The sequence below is a fragment of the Manis javanica genome, chromosome 11 (assembly GCF_040802235.1).
Source record: "Manis javanica isolate MJ-LG chromosome 11, MJ_LKY, whole genome shotgun sequence".
Lineage (NCBI taxonomy): Eukaryota > Metazoa > Chordata > Mammalia > Pholidota > Manidae > Manis > Manis javanica.
Genome location: NC_133166.1, coordinates 88,996,989 through 89,011,767, shown reverse-complemented (window position 1 = coordinate 89,011,767; position 14,779 = coordinate 88,996,989). Strand labels below are relative to the sequence as shown.

Here is a 14,779-nt window from a genome sequence, read left to right as displayed (position 1 = left end):
AATATACTGTATACGCTTTAACAGAGAATTTTAAGTTACCTCCTCAGTCATAATGGTCAAAATAGAAATATATCCTGTTATCAAACGTACATCAAACATGTATTATTTCAGAATATGAGCATTTCCTAGTTACAATTCTGAGATATTTACTTTAAATAAAAATAGGGACTCAATGTATAAATGATTCATGAAATCCACTTTCAAAGGATAAATGAAGCAAAATAACCATGCATCTGAATGTTTATTTATTTGAAAATAAAAGTAACTTTAAGTAAACAGGTCTTGATTTCTTATACACTGAAATTATTTTGTTTAGTTGGTTTACTTTCAAATGGGGAAAAAGCTCACTTTATCAATAAAGATACAGGTGTATCTTTGAAATGTCCCACTAAGTTAGAAGAAAGAAAGTCACTAGTGTAAAAAATAATGTCTGTGGTTAACTTCTTATCAACAAAAGCTTTCATATAACATGCTTACATATGAAATTTATAAGCATGTTATATGAATCTTTCATCTGCATGATATATGCAATATTCCCTTTATGTTGTTGAATCTTTCTAATACTTTCATCAAATAAACCACTTCACTCTTAAAGAGTCCATTTCAAGTTACCTTCCTTTCACTACCATTTTAAATCCATTCCATCTTAAACAGAAGTAGTGTGAAATATGAGGAAGCTGCTTATTTTACTATAACTGATCTTAACAAATCAGCAAAAATGTTTATTAATTCTATAATGATGTTACTACAACCACTTAACATAAACAGTACAGCTATTATTCAATTAATACAATAAACATTTAAAAAATAAATGTCCTATAGATGCTATGAACGAAAAACTACTGCCATATGCTAACAGAATAATCAAACTAGCAATGAACTTCAGAAGCCTATAAACCTGCAAGCCAATTATTGTCTAAAAGAAGTTAGCATTAACCATACTGACCTAAAATTATTTAAAGTCTATGGCAGGGCCGCTTGACTTTGGCTATATATTCAAATCACCAGGGGAGACTGCCTGGGCTCCATCCCCTAGATCTTATTTTAATTGATCTGAGATGGAGACCAAGTATCAGTATTTGTCAAACAAGCAAATAAAACGCAGTTAAATTGAATTAAATGTACAGCAGATATTTAGGAACCACCAATTTATGGTATACTTCAGTTTTAAGATTAAAAAAGAAACTTGTTGTTAACAACCATATGATCAATAAATATGAGAGATGCCCTCTCAAAAAAAAAAAGAAAAAAAAAGAAACTTGCTCACTGGCACCAAAAGTTTTAAGTCTACTTAAACCTAGTGTAGAAAAAAGAAGAGTGAAAAAAGAGAGACATTACTTCCAAAAATAATCGAGGCCTATCAAACATTTTTTTCACTTAAAAATGTTAAAAGTTGAAAGTCTTATCTTGAACTTTGTTGATAAATCTTCTCAAGTTGCATTATTTTATTTGTAACTGCTAAATGAAAGCCTAGATGTATGAACACAATAGCAAGAAAACAATGACAGAAATGATCGTTTAAATTTAACACCTTATAAAAGATTATGAATTAATATAGTATCATAATACCAATAAGAGATAAAAGTAAAGTCTTTCAATAACTTTTTCTACCTCAATACTACATAAAATAATGTTTTTAAAACCACTTTCCAATACCTCAAATTCCCCAGTGTCTCAAAGAGAAAAAGTCATTTTAAGAAGATTAAAAACTACATGGCTTTCCTCTGTTTATTTGAATAGAGCATACCAAACAAGGGCAGAATATTTTCCTTATGGAAACAGCACATACATATGCATGATATATGCAATATTCCCTTTATAACAGGGGCCAAAGAAGTTAATGTTTCTGGGCAAAGAGATAAAGCAAAAGTTTCTCAACTATAAATATTTGTCATTTTGGCATATTTTCACAGACAGTTTTTCTCTATAAAACAGCTGAAAGTGTCCATCCAGCATGGATGGATGAATAAAGATCATCATAACTTTCAACGTATCTCAGAGTATCTTTGTTACAAACCAGATGGTAAAATTTGGGGAAAAAAATTAATACCTTAAGAATAAAGTTAAAAGAACCAATATTAAACAACAAGTTACATATGGTGAGGGAACAGTTTCACTTCAATATAATTTCACTTTTCTTAATTCTTAAAATATGTTGATACATAAGACACATAGAGATAACCCAATAAACACCTAAACATTTTGATAAATCTTAATGTCTTCAGTTAAAAATTAGAGATTTAAGAATACTAAACATATTATAATCCAAAACTCAATCACATATTATAAAACTAATACCTAAGTACCAATACCCCTGGTAAAGATTTTGAGATGTCAAAGGAAGCACATTTTGAACTATGGTTAAAGATGAAAGGCATATATTTCTATGTCACTGAAGACCATGAGATTTTAATTACAGATTTGTGTTTTATTAAACAACTTCAAAATCTGCTATATGTCATAAAAATAAGCCACCAAGAGCTTGTCATTAGAATGACTTCATAGAATTCCAATTTGGTATCTCATAAAGATATTAATCTGTACACACTATCTAGAATATTCTTTGCATATACTTTTTCACACTCATCTCTCCTAAAAAAACGTAATGTGAAATTCTGAAAGAATACCCAGCCTCAGAAGGAACACTCCATCAAGAAATAGTTGTTGAATCAGTTCCTAATTATTTAGGAGACATAAGAACTCCTACAACTTTAAATTACAACTCTCAAAACCTATCAAAGATTAAGCCCATAAAGAATGAGCTGATAAGCAGAATCTGAGATAACAGAAAAGGGAGGTTCAATAAAGTAATTGAAGAGATAACTACTATCCTTAGGTCAGTCATTTTATGACTGCCCAACTGTGCACATGCATACATACACATGCTTATACAACACACATGCACCACAAAATACCCAGAGTAAATATGCTCCACTGTTTCTCAGGTCCCAATCTAAAGACATGGCCTAAACAGAATGGGAAAGCTGTTTTACCCAGACTAATTATGGATTAAGGATTCACTGGTGATAGGTGGGTGGATGGATGGATAGATATAAAAATACATGGGGAGGGGGAAAGCATGATACAGATAAGAACTTTGGCTTTAAACCAGTATCTGATTCACAGTGCAAAGGTGATTTAAGGACATAATGAGGCCATTATAGGGTAAATGTGAGCCAAACAAAAAAATTTAATTGAAATATAATCATATTACATATTAATTATAACATACATTACCATAATATATAATGTAATCACAATGTGGCTTACAATCGTGTAATCATTAATATTCATAAGTAATCAAAATACATATTATAGTATACCTATATATTGTATATACATAATCACAATTTATAAAAGTAATCAATAATATATATTTTAAAACAATATTATCTAAACTATAAGGCAATAATAGTATATATAAAATTGAATTATATAACATGTATAATATATATTATAAAAGTAATGTATATTATAGAAGTTTTATATGTATTATAAAAAGCAAAAAAATCTACATAATAGGGCAGGTTATATTAGTTTTATATGGGACAGTTTAAAATATTTTTCCTTAAAAAGGGGTTTTATGTTGGGGTTAATGCATCTTACCTTCCACAGAAGGTGCCTGGTCCTGAGCTGAATACAGCATATCCTTGAAAGCCTAATAGAAAGAAAAGAAATAGAAGAAATCATGAGTAATCTTTTACACTAAGAGCATTTGAAGCTAAACAATTACTTCCTTTTTCAATACCCAGACAGTGACTACATCTGGTTCCCTAAATTGAGAATTCAGTGAAATACTTCAACTAACTTTAATAAGCTAAAACTCAAATACTATACTTTCATATCAATTCAGTATTGTCCAATCTTTAAAACAAGGGCTAATTTGTACACTTTAAAAATTAAGGGGCATTTTTGAAAGAGAATGAAAAATCACCTGAGATCATAAATTCTCTTGACTAAAAGAAAATAATGATAGAAAATAGTTATCAGTGGCCTAGAGGAATACAAATGGAACATGGCATAATAAAATATGAAGCACAGGATACAAGTATTTTTTAAATCCTTTAAAATACATCTGTAGTAGTAAGTATGGAACTTTCATGAGTCCTGTGAGCCATTCTAGTCAATTATCAAACCTTGGGGAAAGGGATTGGTGGGAACCCCCAAACTTGAGGTCAGCCAAGCAGAAGTGTGGGTATCCTGGAAAACCCATTTACAGCTGTTATCTTAAATGGGGACCACCTTGTGGGACTAAGCCCTTAACCCTTGGGGTCTGTCCTAACTCCAGATAGTTAGTATCAGAATCAACTGAATGGTTAGACACCCAGTAGGTGTTGGAGAAATGATTGTTGGTGTCAGGAAAAATAAATAGATTTGGTATCAGAAGTGGTGACAAAAATACCCAAACAGAAATCTTTTTGAAAAACTTCTATTAGTGGACCACAGATTTTCTAAGACTACATCTGAAACTCAGCCTCATGTTTACTGACCATTAATTCTTAAAATCATTTATGTACCAAAGGCCTAAGTGAGTATGACAGAGGTATAAAATGTCTTTCAAGAAACATGTATAAATACTATTTTCTTTACAATTTCAGATGTCTTAGGGACCACTGAATTCCAGTCTAAATAAAGAAGTTAGTCCAGAAGATCTTAACAATCATTAGAAAGGTATTATTTCAGTTCAGATTGGAAATTTAAATTAAAGTCATATACAAGTGTAGAGTGATGGTGAAGATACAGTTCTTTCACAGGATGTTTTAAGAGGGTAAATGAATAGATTGCTTAGAGCAAAATAAATCTCTAGAAATTGAAAAATATAAGAAGAAAGGAATAAATTCAGCCAAAGAATCCTTAAGGAAATAAATCTATAATGGGACCATGTAGTATCAGAGACTCAAATGTCTGAAATGTTTCTACTTCTGGAGTACAGTAGGCATATGAACCAAAATTAAATGATGCTATCAGGAACCAAATAAACCATCAATGATTAGCAGAGTAGCTTGTACATTGTAGAAGCTCGATAAATAGTTCTTAAATTTAAAGTATTTCTTCTTTGGAGAAAATTACTTTAAAGAGGATTTTAAAAACACACTGAAAAGCATACTAAGTAGAATCTTGGTGACATGTAATAGAAGGAATTAAATTTGCAAAAGGAAAGCAAACTAAATTAAGTTTTAAAAAGGTGACTAAATTTTATAAAGAGAAAAATGATGATAGCCTTCATTTTGCTTATAAAACTGAATCATAATTTCACTTAAATCAAAACAACTCTCAGTGATACCAGGGACAAGCCTCTCGTGCTTCTTACTGCTACAGTTTCCCTCTGAATAAGAGACCCTCTATGTTATTGATAGCAACAATCTCTAAGGAATTCCAGAATAGGACACCATTCTCTGCCTGTGACATGAGAATAGCCCCCAGATGGGAACCAGGAGTAGGGGAAAGGCTACAAAATATTGCCAATATTAGTACCTATGGCTGTTTGTCTATAATATTAGTCACCCGGAACACCTGCCCAGGGTTGGGAGCAATACATCCAAATATACAAATAACAAATTCAAAGAGTTTCCCTGATTCATGCTATTTTACTTTAAGGAAATCCAACACTTTCTATAAAATTCTGAATTTGTATAATAAATAAAATCAATATGTATTCATGTACATTTCAAAAGATTTCTTTAATTTTCCAAAGGATTCAAAGCGATCCTTTACATCAGCACCTCTAATCTTTGAGTGTTAAATTATTTTTATGTTATTGAAATATATATAAACTAGGACAAAACTCTTAGTGTTTATAACAACTCATAAAACAGTAAAATCTTACAAATTAAATCCAAACACAACCACAAAACCAGTACTATTCAACCAAGATTAACATGACAGGAAAAATGTTGCTGAAACAAAATCTTAATGGGTAACATGAACACAAACACAACACTGATTGTCAATATACCTGTCTTCTCAGTTGGGAATGCCATATGACTGTGTCAGAGGTGATGTGATTTTCCTACTGTCTCTCTTTACTGTGAGGCAGCATAGCAGAGTGGCTAAGAGGTATGGAGTCAGACAATGTGTATGAAAACCAACTCTACCACTAATTAGCTGTGTTCCCTTGGGAAAATTAACTTCTCTGTACTTCAGTGCCTTCAACTATTGCTCAACTATAATCCATACAGCTTTGATAAAAAGACATGTAGCCTACCATTTGAGTGAAACCTTATTTTCTAAGATTTACCTCTAATTTTGGCCTCTTGTTTTTGTTACTCTTTTATTTCAGAAGTTTTCTATAACCATTAGATTTTTATATCAGAGGCAACTAGCCCCCTGGATAACCCCCAGTGATTCCTACCTCCTGGTACTAATGCCTTTGTGCAATCCCCTTCCATACTCAATAGGGCTGACCTGTATAATCAATAGAATATTGCATAAATTTCATAGTCCTACTTCCAGGCTAGGTTATAAAAGAAACTGGTTTTCATCTTGCTCTCTCAGATCACCCATTCTGGGGGAAGCCAGCCATGAAAAAACTGAAGCAGCCCTATGAAGAGGTCAAAGTGGGGAGGAAATGGAGACCTCCTGAAAAAAAAAAAACTAGCACAAATTTGTGAATCACTTGAGTGAACCATCCTAAAATAGGATCTTCCAGCCCCAGTTAAGCCTTGAGATGACTGCAGCCCTAGCTGACATCTTGACTAAAATCTAACAAAATACTGAGCCAGAACCACATGGTTAAGTGGCTTCCAAACTTCTGACTCACAGTAACAGTATAAAATAATAATTGTTTATTACTGTTTTAAGCCACTAAGTTTTATGGTAATTTGTTACATAGCAATAGATAATACATAAGGTTACATTTGAAAAACCTGTTTTGTATCACAGAATGTACATGTTATTAGATCATAACATCCATCTTTGACTTGTCTTGATCAAAGTAGTTAAAATTTTTATTTCTATAAATATACAAAATTATGGAAAGGAAAACTATGACAATTTTAAGTAAGTGATTTATTTGGCAATAAAAAGCAAAACTGCATTCCCACATGTAAATTACCAACATTGCAATTTGACATACAGTGAATGCCCTGGAGAAGTCGTACAGCCACGCTTCTGAGCTGTAGCCGGTCTGACAGAATAAACCAGCATCCTCCTTGTCCAAGGATACTATTCTGATGTGAAAATAAAGCTGATAACAAATGCATTTTTTTAAGTAAATCTGTATGGCTCATTCTTACACTTATTGTGGTAATAGCTTTAAATTCTCTGAGGGCAGAGAGTAATCTCAAGTAAATTTCATAGGCTACAGGATCTGGTACAGCACAAATTCAAAATATGTTCATGAACTGCACAGACTTTGTAACTATAAAACCTGAACATCCAAAGTCAAAGCAGCAGCTGCCTTTTCAAACTGTGCACTATTGCTACTTTTTTACTTACATTTCCAGTTTCATCACGTATCAAAATGCAAAGTCCTCTCTTATTTTTCCCAATTTTCATTATCTTTTATTTCTACACAAAATTCAAATCTCTAATTTACCAGCCAAGAGTTCTTAGTGCTTTTGCCTTTCAGCCCTCTTTAACATGTAAGGTTTATACAGGTTGGTAAAACATGTTAGATTTTGCCCCAAAATAATAGTTACCACAACATAAAATTCTCAGTCCTGCTTAGTAACAGTTTGCCAGTTTATTTGAAAGGAAACAGAAAGGAATCCATGGGTTCTACAGTGTTGTTTCCTACACACCTATGAAAATGGGTCTCAGACCACTCCACAGCTCCAATTTCAACACTGCAAAACTTCAATAAACTAGGAGTTCTCTGTAGGCTAAACAGTGTTTCCCACAAATATACTACTACTTGTCAAAATATATGAAGGTATTCGTACTTAATAAAATATTATCATATTTCATTGAGTCTAAGATACCACCAATTGTTAAAACACATTATTTAATGTACCATTAAGAAAGAAAAGCATTACCAATTAAACCATGACATCTGTAAGATAAATCCCAATTTCAAAGGTGTTAGAATTTGTAACAAGGGAATGTGTAGCTTGGAACCTATGAGATATAGTAGTTCATTTTGTCAGTAGGTAGTTTCTCAAGCAATGGATTCTAAATGCCCAGCTACCATCATTAGGTTTCCAATAAATTTCATAACTTGGAAAGAGGGTCTTGTTATACTAAAAGATTAAGAACCAACACCCTAAAATAAATGTATGGTGAATAAATGAATAAAAGTTACTCCTATAGCTAACTTTTAATGATGATGAAAATTAACAGCTACACTTTATTGAAAAGTATCTTCTATACATCAGGCCCTTACTAGCCCTTTTATTTTCTATCTAATCTCACAATAACCTTGAAAGGCATATGTTATCCCTATTTTATACATAAGAAAACCGAGGTTTAGAGAAATAAAATAACTTTACAAAGGTTTCAAAGACAACAAATGACAGAAGAAAACTTAGATAAACAAAAAATTTAGACAAAATTAAAGCTACTTCCTATACTGCCTTCAAATATGAATAGATCCCCTAAATCTTCAAGGAACCTTTAGCATTATCCTACTCATTCCTAAAGGTTCTATCCTTTCCCTCATTCTGTTAATGGCCAAATTTCTCCAATGAAAAGTATGCACATTGTCTCAATGACTTTAACCTCTTAAAACCTGGAAGAAAGTTAGCAAAAGATAATTTATGTTCACAATTCACCAATAAACTCTCTTTTGTCATATCCAAAGGCCTGTCTTTAATGCTCATTCTCGATGACCCATCTACAAAGTATACCACTGCTAATACTCCATTTACCTTTAGGAACATTGACTCCTGTGACAATGTATTTTCCAAGAATTCCTTTATTTAGAGGGTGGGAATAAAGATGGAGGCGTGAGAGGTGAGACAGAGACTTCCTCCCAAAACCACATATAATATGAAAATTTACTTAATACAACTAATCCTAAAGGAGCAACAGGAAATAAGGATGCACCAGACTGCATACACCTGAAGAAAAAAGCAGACCTCACAGAACAGGGTAACACAGCAAAGTCATGATCTAGCAGAATCCAAGCCCTTTCCCCACCCCAGCTCACCAGCAGGAGGAAGGGAAATGGAGAGGGGAGTGGGTGGAAGCCTACGACTACTTAACACCCAGCCCTGGAGATCTGTTCTGGGAGCACAAACTTACATTGCATGGTGGTCTGGAAATTTGTAGGGTTGGAAAGCTAAGAAAGGTGGAATACTTAGAGAGACTGAGAATACAGCCACTTGTGGAAAACAGGAATCCATATCCGGCTGCTCTGGGACAAAAGAAAGGTGGGCAGTCTGAGAGACTTCCTAACAGCGAGAGGGCTGCTAAAGGGGCAAGGATTGCACAGAGCTTGCTGCTCAGGAGAAACCATAGGTGGATAAAATTGCCCTGGTAAACTCAGCCCAAAAGGTTGGGAACTTTCACGATCTTCAGCACTCCATCCCCCTAGCTGCCTACACAGCTCAGAGGCCTTCCACCATGACATGCAGCCTACTGCACTTTCCTCCCAGCCACTGCACACTAGCTTACAAACTGACAATCCCTGCTTTGGTGTCAGGCCAGCCAGACAGAGGCCCTGCCTACAGCAGCTACTAACTCAAAGCACAGAGGCTTACACCTGTGCGCTTGGCCCACTGGTTCTAACAATGGAGACAGGCATAGCAGCCGGGAAGCAGTTAACAGCTCTTTCCTATCCCTAGGCACCAGCACCATTCCCTCATGACTCCCAACATCGCTCCAGGGGCTGAGCAGCTCCAGAGAGCAGAGATTCTGGGCACTAGAGGGTGCCACATACAAATATGAAATGTCAAAGTAACCTGGTTCAAACCAAAACCCCACAAACTCCAAAAAAAGGGCCAAGTGAAACCGAACTCATCAATCTTCCTGAAAGAGATTTCAAAATAAAAATTATGAACATGTTCATGGAGGTAGAGAAAAATATTCAAGAACTCAGGGATGAATTTAGGACAGAGATTCAATCAATAAGAAATTCAGTATTTGAAATGAAAAATAGAATGGAGGGATTTAATAGTAGATTAGATGTAGTAGAAGAGACAGTAAATGGAATAAAAATTAGAGAACAGGAATACAAAGAAAGGCACAGAGAGAAAAAAGGATCTCTAGGAATGGAAGAATATTGAGAGAACTGTGTAACCTTATCCAAACAGAACAATATTCACATTACATGGATAGCAGAAGAAGAGAGAGAAAAAGGGATAGAAAATGTCTTTGAGGAGGTAATTGCTGAAAACTTCCCCAACCTGAGAGATAGTCTCTCAGGTCATGGAGGTGCACAGATCTCCCAACCCAAGGAACCAAAGGAAAACATCAAGACATATAATAATTAAAGTGGCAAAGATCAAGGATAAGGACAGACTTTTAAAAGCAGCCAGAGAAAGAAAAAGATCACATACAAAGGGAAACCCATCAGGCTATCATCAGACTTCTCAGCAGAAACCTTCAGGCCAGAAGGAAGTGGCATGATATATTTAATGCAATGAAACAAAAGAACCTCAAACCAAGAATACTCTATCCGGCAAGATTATCATTTAAATTTGAAGGAGGGATTTAACAATTTCCAGATAAGCAAAAGCTGAGAGAATTTACCTCTCACAAACTGTCTCTATAGTGCATTTTGGAGGGACTGCTATAGATGGAAGTGTTCCTAAGGCTAAATAGCTGTCACCAGAGGAAATAAAACCACAGTAAAGTAAGTAGAACAATTAATTACTAAGCAAGTGCAAAATTAAAGCAATGACCCCCAAAGTCAGCCAAGGGAAAGACAAAGAGTACAGAATATGATACCTAATATATAAATAATGGAGGAGGAAGAAAAAGGAGGAAAAAGAACCTTTAGATTGTGTTTGTAATAGCATACTAAGTGAATTAAATTAGACTGTAAGATAATAAGGGAATTACCCTTGAACCTTTGGTAACCACAAATCTAAAGCCTGCAATGGCAATAAGTACATATCTATCGATAATCACCCTAAATGTAAACGGTCTGAATGCATCAATCAAAAGACAGAGACTCACAGAAAGGACAAAAAAACAAGACCCGTCTATATGCTGCCTACAAAAGACTCAGTTCAAACCCAAAGACATATACAGACTAAAAGTAAAGGGATGGAAAAACATCTTTCATGCAACTAATAGGGAGAAAAAAGCAGGAGTTCCAGCACTTGTATCAGACAAAACAGACTTCAAAACAAAGAAAATAACAAGAGACAAAGAAGGACATTACATAATGACAAAGGGGTCAGTCCAACAAGAAGATATAACCATTATAAATATCTATGCACCCAACACAGAATCACCTACATATGTGAAACAAATACTAACAGAATTACATGGGGAAATAGAATGCAATGCATTAATTTTAGGAGACTTCAACTCACCACTCACTCCAAAGGACAGATCAACCAGACAGAAAATAAGTAAGGTGACAGAGGCACTGAACAACACATTAGAACAGATGGAACTAACAGACATTTACAGAACACTCCACCCAAAAGCAGCAGGATACATATTCTTCTCAACCACACATGTACCATTTTCAAGAACAGATCACTTAAGGCCACAAAAAGAGCCTCAGTGAATTCAGAAAGACTGAAATTATACCAACCAGCTTCTCAGACTACAAAGGTATGAAACTAGAAATAAATTACGCAAAGAAAATGAAAACGCCCACAAACACATGGAGGCTTAATGACATGCTCCTAAATAATCGATGGATCAATGACCAAATAAAAACAGAGATCAAGCAATATGTGGAGACAAATGACAACAGTAATTCAATAACACAAAAGCTGTGAGATGCAGTGAATGCTGTGGTAACAGGGAAGTATATTGCAATACAGCCTACCTCAGGAAAGAACAATCCCAGATGAACAGTCTAAACTAACAATTAACAAAACAAGAAAAAGAAGAACAAATGAGACCCAAAGTCACTAGAAGGAGGGACATAGTAAAGATTAGAGGAGAAATAAATAAAATCAAAACTAAAACAATAGAATCAATGAAAGCAGGAGCTGGATGTTCGAGAAAATAAACAAAATAGATAAACCCTTTGCCAGACTTATTAAGAAAAAAAGAGAGTCTACACACATAAACAGAATCAGAAATGAGAAAGAAAAAACCACCACAGATACCACAGAAATACAAGGAATTATTAGAGAATACTATGAGAAATTATATGCTAACAAAATGGGTAACCTAGAATGGACAAATTTCTAGAAAAATACAACCTTCCACGGCTGACCCAGGAAGAAAGAGACCAATTACAAGGAACGAAATTGAATCAGTAATCAAAAACATACCCAAGAACAAAACCCCTGGACCACATGGCTTCAACCCTGAATTTTATCAAACATTAAGTGAAGACCTAATACAAATCTCCTTAAAGTTTTCCAAAAAGTATAAGAGTAGGGAATACTCCCAAACTCATTCTACAAGGCCAGCATCACTTTAATACCAAAACCAGGCAAAGACACAACAAAAAATGAAAATTACAGACCAATATCCATGATGAACATAGATGCAAAAATACTCAACAAAATATTAGCAAATCGAACTCAAAAATATATCAGAAAGATCATCCATCATGATCAAGTGGGATGCATCTCAGGGATGCAAGGGTGGTACAACATTCGAAAATCCATCAACATCATCCATCAATCAACTAAAAGAAGGACAAAAACCACATGATCATCTCCATAGATGCTGAAAAAGCATTTGACAAAATTCAACATTCATTCATAATAAAAGCTCTCAACAAAATGTGTATAGAAGGCAAGTACCTCAACATAATAAAGGCCATATATGACAAACCCACAGCCAACATCATACTTAACAGTGAGAAGCTGAAAGCTTTTCCTTTAATATCAGGAACAAAACAAGGATGCCCACTCTACCCACTTTTATTCAACATACTTCTGGAGGTCAGAGCCACAGCAATCAGACAACACAAAGAAATAAAAGGCATCCAGATTGGCAAGGAAGAAGTTAAACTGTTCCTGTTTGCAGAAGACATAATATTGTACATAAAAAACCCTAAAGAATCCACTTCAAAACTACTACATCAAATATCTGAATTCAGCAAAGTTGCAGGATACAAAATTAATACACAGAAATATGTTGCATTCCTACACACCAACAATGAACTAGCAGAAAGAGAAATCAAGAAAACAATTCCATTCACAATTGCTTCAAAAAGAATAAAATACCTAGGAAAAAACCTAACCAAGAAAGTGAAAGACCTATACTGTGAAAACTACAAGACACTCATGAGAGAAATTAAAGAAAATACCAATAAATGGAAACACATCCCATGTTCATGATAGGAAGAATGAATATTGTCAAAATGGCCATCCTGCCTAAAGCAATCTACAGATTCAGTGCAATCCGTATCAAAATACCAACAGCATCCTTCAACAAATTAGAGCAAATAGTTCTAAAATTAATATGGAACCACAAAAGACCCCAAAGAGCCAAAGCAATCCTGAGAAGGAAGAATTAAGCTGGGGGGATTATGCTCCCCAACTTCAAGCTCTACTATAAAGCCACAGTAATCAAGACAACTTAGTACTGGCATAAGAACAGACCCACAGACCAGTGGAACAGGATAGAGAATCCAGATATTAACACAAACATATATGGTCAATTGATATATGATAAAGGAGCCATGGACATACAATGGCAAAATGACAGCCTCCTCAACAGCTGGTGTTGGCAAAACTGGACAGCTACATGTAAAAGAATGAAACTGGATCATTGTCTAATCCCATACACAAAAGTAAATTTGAAATGGATCAAAGACCTGAATGTAAGTCATGAAACCATAAAACTCTTAGAAAAAAACATAGGCAAAAATCTCTTGGACATAAACATGAGTGACTTCTTCATGAACATATCTCCCTGGGCAGGGAAACAAAAGCAAAAATGAACAAGTGGGACTATATCAAGCTGAAAAGCATCTGTACGGCAAAGGACACCACCAATAGAACAAAAAGGCATCCTACAGTATGGGAGAATATATATTTATAAATGACAGATCCAATAAAGGGTTAACATCCAAAATATATAAAGAGCTCACACACCTCAACAAACAAAAAGCAAATAATCCAGTTCAAAAATGGGCACAGGATCTGAACAGACAATTCTCCAAAGAAGAAATTCAGGTGGCCAAGAGACACATGAGAAGATGCTCCACATCACTAATCATCAGAGAAATGCAAATTAAAACTACAATGAGATATCACCTTACACCAGTAAGGATTGCAACCATCCAAAAGACAAACAACAACAAATGTTGGTGAGGTTGTGGAGAAAGGGGAACCCTCCTACACTGCTGGTGGGAATGTAAATTAGATCAACCATTGTGGAAAGCAGTAGGGAGGTTCCTCAAAAAAAGAAAAACATAAATACCATTTGACCCAGAAATTCCACTTCTAGAAATTTACCCTAAGAATGCAGCAGCCCAGTTTGAAAAAGACACATGTACCCCTATGTTTATTGCAGCACTATTTACAATAGCGAAGAAATGGAAGCAACCTAAGTATCCATCAGTAGATGAATGGATAAAGAAGATGGTGGTACATATACACAATGGAATATTATTCAGCCATAAGAAGAAAACAAATCCTACCATTTGCAACAACATGGATGGAGCTAGAGGGTATTATGCTCAGTGAAATAAGCCAGGTTGAAAAAGACAAGTATCAAATGATTTCACTCATCTGTGGAGTATAAGAAC

General features: G+C 34.6%; 1 protein-coding gene across 1 annotated transcript in view; it reads right to left on the bottom strand.

The window, feature by feature from the left end:
• The window catches only part of XPR1 (xenotropic and polytropic retrovirus receptor 1), a 232,685-nt gene that overhangs the window by 206,843 nt on the left and 11,063 nt on the right, over positions 1 to 14,779 (bottom strand). The window contains exon 2 of the mRNA XM_037021098.2: positions 3,607 to 3,658. Coding sequence (XP_036876993.2) covers positions 3,607 to 3,658 — 52 coding nt within the window. The remainder of the gene's footprint in view (positions 1 to 3,606; positions 3,659 to 14,779) is intronic.